At 51.7% G+C, this 12,172-nt stretch overlaps 1 protein-coding gene across 1 annotated transcript; it reads right to left on the bottom strand.

The window, feature by feature from the left end:
• Positions 1-2,951: 2,951 nt before the first annotated feature.
• CKAP4 (cytoskeleton associated protein 4) lies at positions 2,952-12,172 on the bottom strand. Its single transcript, XM_034987668.1, has 2 exons — positions 11,555-12,172; positions 2,952-5,420 (listed from the first exon to the last, which is right to left on the bottom strand). Exons 1-2 carry the CDS (start codon positions 12,011-12,013, stop codon positions 4,098-4,100), a joined length of 1,782 nt encoding a protein of 593 aa, XP_034843559.1. The 5' UTR covers positions 12,014-12,172; the 3' UTR covers positions 2,952-4,097.

The following is a 12,172-nucleotide window of genomic DNA, read 5'->3' as shown; positions in this document are numbered from 1 at the left end:
TGGATGGCAGGGAGAGAGCAGTCAGAAAGCTCTCCCTCAGCCACACCATGGAGCTGCAATTTTCTCCTGAAGCCAAAGGGGAGACACTGAAGGATGTAGTGGGGAAGAGTCACGTGCAGATTTGCTTTTGAGAAAGATCACCTGGTCACCCCTGGTGAATTCCTTGAGTGGGAGCCAGGCTAGAGACAGGAAGGCTACTTGAGCTGTTCCTGTCTCTCAAGACAGATACTGCAATTTGCATACTTAATATCTGTTTCCTTCCATATTTACTTCCTTCCATATTCATCCAACTGGACCACGAGAATCCTGAAAGCAGGAAGCCTGTCTTGTTCTTAGTCATCTCCTTGGTGTCTGGCAGAGCCGTGCTCTCTGAATATTGTTGAACGAATACTGAGTGCACACCCCACGTTTCTGTTGCCGGGTAACACACAGGGGCGCCGTGAGGGGCTACTGCTGGATTTCAGACACTGGCCAGTGATGGAGCGAAGGCGAGGGATGGGGCAGCTGCAGCATCAGGGCTTCAACGGGAGCGGATGTGGAGAGGCAGGGACACGGGGCTCCCCTGAGCTTCTGGCTCAAGCGACGGGGGGAGCAGTGGCCCCACTTACTCCTGGGGGAAATGAGGACTTCAGTGTGGAACCTGAGATGTCTGGTAGGGGTGTGTCCAAACGTTCCCAGAAAAACAGATCAGTGGATCAGAGGCATGCTTTGAAGGGGACATAGACTGATTTCAAACTCTTTGACCCCTGGTAAAGCACGGGTGCCCACTCATCAGAACGAACACTGGCCATGGAGGCCCCTGCTGAGCCGGGGTGTTGCCCTATTCACGTGGGACCCCAAGTCTGGTGGTCCCTGGGGAGGGAAGAGAGGGCTCAGGGTTGCAGCTCTTTACCAAGCAGCACAGAGATATTTCAATCTTCTAACTCTGGTAGGACGGCCCTGGAGCTCTATGTACCAAGTGCTGTGCTAAGCCCTACCCTCACCTCCCTCCTGTACCCTCGTTCCACCGCGTAAGGTGTCATTCCCGTGGTCACCGGCATCATCACCAGTCTGGGTGATCCGTGTGCTGACAACCTTACCTGGGGAATTTCACTGCAGTCTCTTATCCTGGTGCTGGATCGTCTGCAGTCTAATCAATATCGTCAGTAACTTGAGTCTATTCCCTGTTCAAGGGGCAGGCGCCCGGTTTCCTGAAGGTTCCCATCCCGCGTGGAGGCATTCCGAGAGACTGCCCCCGGGGCCTCTGCAAGCCTGTTCTAACCATCACAGCTGAAGCGAGGCAGAACTGACCAATCCCCGCTCTGTGCCCCATTATACCTGATTATAGCACCTGTAATTCCTTAGGACATCTACCAGTTTACGAGACCATCGCCCTCACTGCGCTATAGGCCCCCTGAGGACAAGGATCGGGTCACGTGCATCCTGAATTCACTTAGCAAAATGGCTGGCTGTGGGCTCAGTCATGTTCATTGAGTGAAGGAATGAGCAAACACAGGAACAAGACTGAATTGATTGTTATCTGGGGTAAGATCTACGTGTAACTGCCCCACCATCAGGAATATGTGAATTCATAATGCATTCTTTTTATTTCCACCATCTGAATTTAAATTTGGTTATTTTTCTGACCCTTAGAGGTTTTCTACTATAATATTAAATGACAATCTATTAGGGGCACCTGGGTGGCTCAGTCGTTGAGCGTAGGACTCTTGATTTTGGCTCACGTCAAGATTTCAGGGTGGTGGGATACAGCCCTCTGCCCCCCCTCCCGCTAGCATGCTCTCAAATAAATAAATAAAATCTTTTTAAAAAATAAATGATAATCTATTAAACCACTCCATAGCCTGAGGTTAAAGACTGCAGAAACGGTGTCAAGAGGAAGACCAAGAAAATGCCTAATACAATCAACCAACCTGAAAAGAAACCAAAATTTCATTTTCCCAAGCATGGAAGTTTATGCTGTCCAGCACTCTCCACAAAGGAGGGCAAAACTTGTCACTGAACTAGTTTTCTCTCTCAACTCATCCACTTGAAAATAAAATTACAAATTATTTCTAACACCAATAAAGGGTCCATCCTGACTTGCAAACTGCTTTGGAAAAACATCCGCTAGGAGTTGTGACGCCTTAGGGGGGATGCTGCCTCAGGGACCCAGAATGAATGTCCAAAAAGTTCAGGGATGAGGGGCCCTCCAGCCAGAAAGGAGGGCAGACCACATTCGCACGCAGGCCCTCCTCTCCCTCTCCACCCTGGGTGGGAGAGAAGAGTTCCTGCAGCCTCAGGCTCTGGAACAGGGCTCCCGGGGCCCTGCACTCGTGCTGGTGGAATGTGGAGTTTGCTGTCACAGTTCAGAGCAGGACTGGGTTCAAATCTCAGCCCTGCCACTTCCTAGCTAATAATGATCTTACACGACGCTTGCCAGCCTGCGGCCCCTCGGTAAAATGGGGAATGAAGCCGCCTAGCTCTGGGGAATATTAGGAGGAAGACACAGGGGCCTATTAAGTGCTTAGCATAAGGCCTGGCACACAGGGACTCAATAAACAGCATCAGATACCAGTTTCCCCAAGGAAACTGGAGGCTGCAGCTCACTAAGATGGTCTAAGACCACAGTTCTCAAACCCGGCTGCACTTTCCAATCAGCAGGGAGCCTTTGAAATGCTAATGCAAGCCCTCTATACACCCACTGAATCGGAATCCCTGGGGGCAGGCCCAGGAATTGTTTGAAGTTCCCAGAAGATTCTGCTGTAGCTAAGAGTGGGGAGTCCTGTGAAGACCTATAACCAAACCTGTAACAGTCAATCAAAGATATGTCCCCAGGCCTACGAATGAGGCCACCTTGCTTTTAGAATTGAAACAAAGTCTTAAAATTGAAAACTTCCCAATCTTTCTAATCTAATTAACAAAATACATCGCAATTGCTAAATTCTCAGAAAGCCACCACTCTAGAAAAGTCGTAACAAAGCTCAAGTGTTTATTAAGAATTAAAAATACTGTAAATAAGCCATACAGTTCATTTCACAGTAAACTAAACAAACCTTTTTTTTCTTTTCTTTTTTTCTTCTTTTTTGAAGGGCAAGACAGCCATTAAAGAACAGTACAGCTCGAAGGAAAACAGCAAAAAACTACAGAAAATGCACACATTCCTCCTGACAGATGGGCGTCTGCTCGGACAGCAAACCTCTTCATGGACATAATGGTAAAATAGAAACACGTGGCCTCCATTCTCCGGGGAGAGACAGCCCATGCCTTTGTGGACCACTCTCATCACACATTTCCTGAAAGAATCCAGGGAGTCCCCTTTCCAGGATTCTAAACCTATGTATTATTTGGGGACCCGACCAAGAGGTGACGCAGGCCGGCCACAGTGGACTCTGTGAGGTGTTGTGCCTTTGTATTCAGAACCATCTGGATTCTTTGCATAGTCACCTTTGAGATCACAAGATGATTCAGGAATGGAAAAGACACCCCACACCACGGGAGGTGACCAGCAAGTCAAGGAGCTGGTTCGTATCAACTAAAAACCGAGGGGCTTGTCTCCCTCCCACATCAGAGCTGACTCTTGTGAGTTTTAACCAATTTAAAGTGGAAGACAAGAAGTGAGTGGCAGCTCATGAAAACTTCGGCCAGAAGCATTAAAAAAAAGAAAATTAAAAAAAAAATAAAGGTAAAATTAATTTTCCTTGAAGAGAACTAGAAAGAAAAGTGCCTCCTCCCCCCACTTTTTTTTTTTATGTGAAATCTGTCAGCCAGGCAAGGTTTTTTGAGGTTCCCCTTAATCTGCCTCTGCTAATCCTCAACTGAAGCCATTCTTCTCTGACACTAGTCATCCCTTCGAAAAGGCACCTCTGATTGGCAGGGCCCGGGCCTTGAGGAAAACCAAAAGCAGAAGAAGAAAACTTGAGAAACCAACGGTGTGTGGTAACACTCGTAAATAAATTAACTGGGCACAAAAACATAAAATGCCTTGGTGTTCAGGGGGGGTGTCCACTGCTTTTTAAGGGGGGACAGAGAACATGGGGGGTAGGGCGCGATGGAAGAAAACAACACATTTTTTGGTCATGAGAAACGACTTAACTCTGCACCCTACACACGCAATTCATTCAGACTTTTTCGTGAATCTTTTCCACTTTCAAAAACAACCTATCCAGGTCATTTCTCAGGTCATCTAACAAGCCCTTAGCTGATTCCAAGTTGTTCTCGTTGGTTTCTATTTTCACCGAGTAGGCGACCAAACTGTCCACAGCAGTCCTGAGCATCCTCAAGTCCGACTCCACTTGGCTGACTGAGGCTTTGAGGTTGTCTAGAGAAGAGAGTCTGTCCAGGAAGTCCTGAGGCAAGGGGGCCGCCCGGGCCGGGTCCTGGCCCAGCAGCGTGTGGACTTGCTCCTGCACCTTCTGGAGAGCCTCCACGGTGCTGGGGAGCTCACCCACGCTTCTCTTCAGCTCCTCCACGTCGCTGTAGAGCGAGAGCTGGGCCTCCCCCAGGCTCCCCACCGTGCCGGCCAGGCCGCCCGCGTCAGCCCCCGAAGGGCCCAGGCCCACCACGTGCTCCTGCAGGGCGGCCAGGCGCCGCTCGTGCTCCTCGCTCTTGGCCAGCAGGGCCTCCAGGTCCTCACTGTGCCGGGTGGAGGCCGTCTGCACGGCATCCATGCCGTCTTCCACGGTTTGGAGCCTGGAGTCCAGTCCCTGACTCTTCTCCTGGAGCGCCGCCAAGGAGTCAGAGTGTTTGTAAACCCCATCTTCTTCCGGCCTAAGGGCCTCGGCTTCCAGGTGGCGCAGCTCCTCCCTGAGTCTCCTGATCTCCTCAGGAAGGCGGGAGGTGACCTCCTCGGACTGCAGGAGCTTCTCTGTGAGGGCCTGCAAGGTGAGGTGCTCCGAATTGGCCGCCTCCTTGAACTTCAGCTGCTCCTGCTTGAGGCTCACCAGCTCCTTGACCTCAGTGTAGACGTCAGACTCCAAGGTCTGGAGGGTGCTTCTCAGGGCCTCGATGTCCTTTTCTCTGGACTTCACAGAGGACTGTGTTTCCTTCACAGCTTCCGTCAAGGCTTTCAAATCCTGCTTGTAGCCCTCGGAGTCTTCCAGGGAGGCAACCTTCGCCTTCACATCGCTGATTTCCTTCTGGCTCCTCTTCTGGACTTCGGTGAAGATAGCAATGTTGTCGTTGATGGACTTGGTGAGTTCCGTCAGCCTTTCCTCCACCGTGTTCTCAAGAGACGTGAAGTCCCGCTCCCGGGCATCCTTCACCACGTGGATGCCATCAGAGAGGTCTTTGAGAATCTCGTTCTGGAGCTTCTGCAGAACTTCACTGATCCGGTTGATCTCACTCTCCCCTTGCTTCACAGCTTTCTCCGTGAGGTCTTGTTTATGCTGGGAGCTTCTCAAGATGGACTCAAAAGTCCCAAATGTGGCTTGAAGAGACTGCACCTGTAACCAAAATCCACATGTTAACTGCTGAGAAGAGCTGCTGAGTTTTATGCAATACAGCTATATCTCTTTTTGTCTGCCAGGTTTCCAGGTCCCTCTTCTGGAACAGGAAAATGATTGTCCTTGGAGAACCTTCCCTCCACACACAGTCCATGTGCTTTGGGGGACCAACTGAAAGGCCCTTTCCAAGTGCTCCTGGGATCCTCCCTCCTGAAGCCCCCGTGATTAGCCCAGGGATGGGCCTAAGGCCGGTCAGTCAATTCCAAGACTTCTGTTAAAACTACTGGTACAGAAAACCTTTTTCTACTCGGACTGCTAGCTATAGGATGATGGAAGCCTGGACAGGCTCAGACTGGCCCACGAAGAACGCCAGTCTACGAATCAAGCCAGCACAGTGGGAAGCAGAACTGAGAGATGGCAAGATCGAGTTCTGAAGACACAATGTGCATCTCTGGGTACAGCTATACCTGAAGGAATCTCCTGAACTTTTTAGTTTAAGCCAATAAGTTCTCTCAGACTCTCCGTCCCCCCTCCCTCTCTAAGCCAGTTAGGCTGAATTTCTAGCTCTTGGAACTGAAAAGTCTTACAACTTTTCACAGGGAGAAAAGCTGAGGCACATGGGAGACACTGGGCTGGGAGGCAAGAGACAAAGGTTTAGGTGTCTAACTTGCCACTTCTAGTTGGGCGGCCCTGACCAAGTCACTGTCCTCACCCGAAAATAGGACCGTGGGCCAGATGTTCCCTTAGCATTCTCTGGCTTTGTGAGCACGTTATGATCCTGTTTGCCACGACACACTCATTCTAAATAAATTCTCCCCTAACCAAGGTCTGACCTGGAACCTCTCCGGGGAGCTGGTTTGATGTGTCGAGGCTGACGGGCTGGTGACTATTGGCTCACAGAGCCACCCAAAATGCTTTCTTGCAAAAAAAGAATCTGAATCTCTCAAGTCTCCAGCTCTAACCACCAATTCACAATAAGAGAAAAACATCCTATGAGGGTGCAATCAGCCAAACCCACGATGTGGAAAATTCTACACAACAAAGAATGAGGATCTTCAAGAATTAAATGGCATCTTTAAAGGGGGAAAGCCAGGAAACTATTACACATTAAAAGAAATTTAAGAGATTTATCAACCAAACGTAATGTGTGGATTTATATGGATCCTGATTCAAACAAAGCAACTATAAAAGAGATATTTTTTAAGGGGGTCAGGGAAATCTGATTTTGAACTAGGTATCAGATGAGAAGCAAGCATTACCGTTAACTTTGTTAGGTATAATATACTGTGTTTTGCCAAAAGGAAAGGGAAGAGAAGAAGCTCCTATTTGTTAGAAATAAATCTTGAAATACTTGGGGTGAACTAATGCTATCAGTCAAAATCAGATCCTGGCTCGATATCCACTGGGTCTGCCAGAGCCTCGCGGGCCCTCCAGAGGGCCTGCCCCCGCCTGTGCCCGCTGAATCTCCTGACTCAGGGCAGGCCATCCTCCCCGCCCAGGCTGCAGCCATTCCACAGACCTGGGCTATTTCCCAACACCCAGAGTATCTGAGAGTGAGAGAGATCAGGTGGGCACCCGACCAAGGGTGGAATAGAAGGCTTCAGAGACCCAGCTCTCCCCCGGCCCAAAAAGAGCAAAACAAAATGGGAGGGAAGAGGTGGTGATAGAATGAAACAAGAATAGCAAAAAAAGAAAAAAAAAAAAAAAAAAGCACTATTGAAACGGGGATTCACTGTATTGATCTCTTCTGTTTACGCTTGAATATTTCCATGGCAACAAGGTAAAAAATAAAATAGCATGGGCTCTGGAACCAGACTGCCTGTTCGAATCTTGGCTTGGACACTTCCTAGCTGTGTGATCTTGGGCAAGTTACTCAGCACGTCTGTGCCTTGGTTGCCTCAGCTGCAGGATGGGAACAAAATAGTACCTGACTGGCAGGCTCATCTTGCGAGGATTAAGCGAGTGAATATATCTAAAGCTTCAGCTGTGCCAGACACATAGTGAATGATCAACAAATGGCAGCCATGGTCTTCATTATTGTTTAATCTTTCCTCTGGGAGTAGCTCAGCAGTCAGGAGATTCGGAGACCATCCTTAGCCCTCATGCCTCAGGGGAAAAGCTACAGAAACGAGAACAGGATGCCTGGACTCTGGTTCCAGCCCCACCTAAAACCAGATCTGTGAGCACACATAAGTCACTCACTTTCCAGGTCCCAACTCCTCGTCTATTAACAAATAGTTTCTAAAGTCCGTTTCGGTTTCCAACAGTCTGTGAGTTTTAGATAGATTAGAATTAGGTTTTCAGGGGCTCCAGACGACTAGACAATTTCCCTGTTCGACTCAATATAACCTGAATCATAAAGGGTACTCTGAGAAGGTACCAGGGAGAACTCACCTCCAAACGAAGTTGTTCAATCACAGCACCCGCCTGTCGCGCACCGTACTCAGAACAGCGGCGCGGGCGGGTGAGCACGGGACCTGCAACGTGGCTGGCGCTCATTCAGTATTTTCTGAATGGAGCAGGAACAGTTAACTACTAGTACAAAGCCTGGTGAAGACTGAGCTGGTCCACTTCCCCTCTGATCCCTGTCACCCCTAACATGGGCTGGCTCTTGGCAAATGGCTAGGAAGGGGAGTAGACCAGAAATTATGGATGAAACACCAACCCCCAACACTATGAAAAGAATACGGAAATCGCCCCCCTACAGATGGTGCTGTGAGCTGTACATCTTTACATGCAAAGACCTCATTATAATCAACAGGCAGTGGATGCATCTGTTTCCCCAACATGTGGGGTGGCCACCAAATGGTGGGCAGGAAAATAATGGCTAGGACAGGGTCCCTGCACTCGAGGAGCTCACAGCACGCGGGGAGACGGTCGTGGCTGCCGTTCATCGGGGCATTTCCTGTACACCAACAGATATGCAAACTACTTCGTAATACCCTCATGAGTGCGTGGCTCCCACTGATCTCCAGTTTACAAATCAGGAGACTGGGAAGTGGTCAGGCTGAGCAGCAAAATCCCAGAACGTGTGATTTCCCAACCTGAGCTCTTAACCTCTAGCGATAAGCTTGAGCAGAAGCCTGTTCAAAGCGCACTGAGCGCCTGCAGGAGACGCCACCTACCTCAGCAGCCCTGACTCCTCCAGAGTCAGGATGAGAAAACAAAGAAACACAACCAGAGAACTCACTCTTCCACAAATAGCTGTTCATCTCATTCGCCTGTCCCTCCTGAACCATCACTTTATGCCACCCTGGATCCACCAGGGCAACACGGGCCCCTCCCGGCCTCCAACTGAACTACCAACGTTTTCGGAAGCCCGCACCCACTGTGCCCGCTGAACCTTCCATGTAAGGACAGGCCAGCTTCTCTGCCCAGGCTGCGGTCATTCAGCAGACCTGGACCATCTCCCCACACCGAAAGCGTCTGCAGAATGAGACCAGGCGAGCGCCCCGTGAAGTCGAGTGCTTTAAGTCACACTGCTTTTGACTCCGATCCCGGTTCCCCCACTTAGGGTCCGTGTGTGACCCTGAATGAGTAACACAGCAGGCTTCAGGCCCTGCTGGCCCACCTGTGAAACAGTGCTAAAAAATGGATCCTGCCTCAGAGCGTGGCTGGGAAGCACTTAATAGGATGCCTAGCCCATAATGAACACTAATTATGAGTAATAATATTGTAAGTATATGTTCCTGCTAAGAACCAAACCCCACCCTGCACCAAGCATCACAGTTAAAAAGGGGCTCAAGCTTAGGCTGTCTGAGGAGCCAGCACGACTCATTCTTCATAGCAAAATCTCTTATTTCCTGGCCACCTCCGAGGTGCAGGCAGAAGTAGTCACACACAGTGACAAATCTCAGTACTGTTCTGGGCACGTTCTGAGTTCCGTATCACCGGACTGAGCATTAATTGAGCACCTACTACGTACCAAGTGGGGCACGGGCAAGATAACAAAATGAAGAGACACACGGTTAAGAGTGTTCCAGGAGCTAACTGCAGTATGAATCCTAGTCCTGCCCCTTACTAGCTGTGCAACCTTGCATTTACTCTGCCTTCTTGTGTCTCACTCTCTTCATCTGTGAAAGGCGGGGAGTCTACTCGTGCTCACCTCTCGGGGCTGCTCTGAGAATCAAAAGAGGTGAGTGCACAATAAATACGAGGCATTACATACAGCTTGATTACACTGCTCAATTAAAAAGAAAGGTCACTGTTTCAACAGTGTACAGCCAGGTGGATGCTTAAAAATCTGGACAGAGCCCTCCCTTCTCTGTGTAGATGGGAAAACTTGGCCCCAAAGCGGAAAGTAATCTACACACAGCTTTGATAGAAAAGAGGTAGGAGCCAGGGAGGAGGGAGTAAGGGAGAGGCAGGGGAGAAGCAGAGAGAGTAAAGCCCAGTTTCTTCAACCGCGATTCAAGACCTTCCCCATCTGGGCCTCAAGTTCAACTTCCCATCTCACTACTTCCTAAATGTTACTCTGCTACAGGCTGGACAGCCACCTGCTGTCCCTTCAACATACTCAAGACAGCCCCCTGCCTCTGTGTCTCCACTCCTCCTCTCAACAGTTACCACCAGCGAGGTCTACACTGGCACTGCCCTGGCCACTGGGATAACGGCCTAGGCAAACTCCACACCCTCTCTCTTCTGAACTCACACAGCAGTGACCCTTCCCTGAAACCTACTTACGTGCTGCTTTGCAAACAGGATTTGTGCCTTTTTGCACCTTCCTACCCCCTCCACAGGGCCAAGAGGCCTCCATATCACTATCAGACTTCAATAAATATTGTGATTGATTGGTAACCGGGTGGACGAGAGAGAGGAAACGAGAGGCTAGTGATTATGCTCCAGCGGTATGTCCTACTTCTTAAGAATGAGTTGACGTTCAGGATAGGCAAAGCAGCACTGCCTACTTAATTGCCTCCGAAAAGTCACCTCCCTTGGCCTGCAGCATGGAGCAGGCTGACTCATCCCAGTTGCTCTGCCAGTCTTAAGAGGAAATTCCTAGTCCTGCATACTCCACAAAAGTCAATAGAAACTTGGCAGGGCAGGCAGCATGCTGGGAAAAGGAGGCAGCCGCTCCGGGCTCAGAAGTGGTGGCGGGATTTTTTGTTTCGATCATACAACCAACTTTCATTGAGCAATGACATTAGTGGAGGACGGCGGAGGAGGAATGAGAGAAGGGATCAGATGGAGGGAGATGCACCTGGTGTGGAAAAATACAGACAGGGTGGAACCCAAGAGGCTCTGTGGTGAAAGTTGGGTCCATCCATACCTGAGAGAGGCCTCAGTGGACCCCAAACTGGGCAGTGGCCTAGACATTCTCATGGAGTTTGCCACTCACCAGCTGGGGTCTTTATCAATTCACTTGATCTCTCTAAACCTCAATCTTCTTGTCTGGAAAATGGAGTCAAAACTGCTACTCCTCCCTCCCCGCCAGGGTGGCTATGATGATTAGATAATGAGTAAGCCCTCTTAACATCATGTAAATGTGTCTTGTGGTATTACTCACCAGTACCCTCTAGTATTTGGGGGCCTTTGCTTTCCTCTGAAGCTGGTTTATGCTACTTCAAAGGCCCACATGGGGACACTGGTCCACCAAAAGACAAGGGGTCTGAAGATAGGTAATACTTCATTTGAACTTCGCAAATGAGTATGATTACTTGCTTTTTCTTCCCCAGGATCGGGATTTATGAAAACCTGGCTCAGATGTCTTCCACAGGGAGCCCAGGTGCGGCCTTGCGCGAGGCTCCCAGGGATGCGCTGGCGTCCCTTCCTACCGTCTTTTCAAACAACTCTGCCCATTCAGCGGTTCCTAATCCGAAGAGAATGGGCTCCCCAGAGCCTGGCGGCTTCCTTACAGGTCACCGCTAATTCCCTGTGACAGGCCCTTGGCCCACCCTCTCCGGCTGGCCTGACCATCCTCGCGGCGGCCCATCCCTCGGGGCCGATTCCTCCGCGGCCATTAACAAAGCGGGTCTGGGGGCCGCGCGGGGACTAGGGGCCCGGGGACGGGGCATCCCCAGCCCGGACCGCCCGAGTAGGGAGCCCGGCTCTGGTCCCGGCCCCCGGGGCCTGGGCAGAGCCAGCGGCCCGGCTGTGGCGCAGGGCGCCGCGGGTCGGGGGGCCGGGGTACCCACCTTCTGCTCGACGCCCTGCAAGCCCTGGCCCAGCTCCTCCCTCTGCCGGGAGAAGTCCTGGTGGCCGCGCCGGACCTGCTGGACCTCCTCCAGGACGTGGTGGACACACCAGCCCGAGAAGGCGGCCGCCGCCACCAGGGCGAGGTAGAAGAGAAAGTTGAGCGCCCGGCCGAGCCTGCGCGAGCAGGACGCCGAGGACGAGGCGGCGGCGGCGGCGGCGGCGGCGGCGGCGGAGGAGGACTTGCCGCCGCGGTGGCCGCCCTTGCCGTGCGCCTGGTTCTGCGGATGCTGCGGCGGGTGCTGCTGCTGCGATTGCGGCGCGGGCGGCGGCGGCTGCTGCGGCGCCGGCGGCGGCTTCCTCGCCACGTCATCCGCGCCGCCCGACGGGTGGGCGCCCTTCTCCGAAGGGCTCGCGGCCCCGTGGCCGCCCTTGGAGCCCCTTTGTTTGACCGAGGGCATGGCGGGCGCGGCGGCGGGTGAGGCCGCGGACTGCGAGGCGAGCGAGCGGGGCACGCGGCCCGGGAAACTTCCTCGGGCTCCCCCGGGGCTGGGCGAGCGGCACGCGGGCGCTGCTGGCGTCGGAGCGGCCGGGAGAGAGCGGGCGGCGGGCGCGCGAGG

Source organism: Mirounga leonina, unplaced genomic scaffold (assembly GCF_011800145.1).
Source record: "Mirounga leonina isolate KUSES-001 unplaced genomic scaffold, KU_Mleo_1.0 Mir_418, whole genome shotgun sequence".
NCBI classification, from domain to species: Eukaryota; Metazoa; Chordata; class Mammalia; order Carnivora; family Phocidae; genus Mirounga; species Mirounga leonina.
Note: the sequence above shows the minus strand (reverse complement) of the source record. Positions and strands in the feature narration are given on the sequence as shown.

Excerpts from the sequence above, each read along its gene's own strand:
- CKAP4 (XM_034987668.1), bottom strand. The coding sequence starts at position 12,013 with ATGCCCTCGGTCAAACAAAGGGGCTCCAAGGGCGGCCACGGGGCCGCG. Across the intron at positions 5,421-11,554 it reads TGCAGGGCGTCGAGCAGAAG|GTGCAGTCTCTTCAAGCCAC; the intron begins GTGGGTACCCCG and ends TTTTGGTTACAG.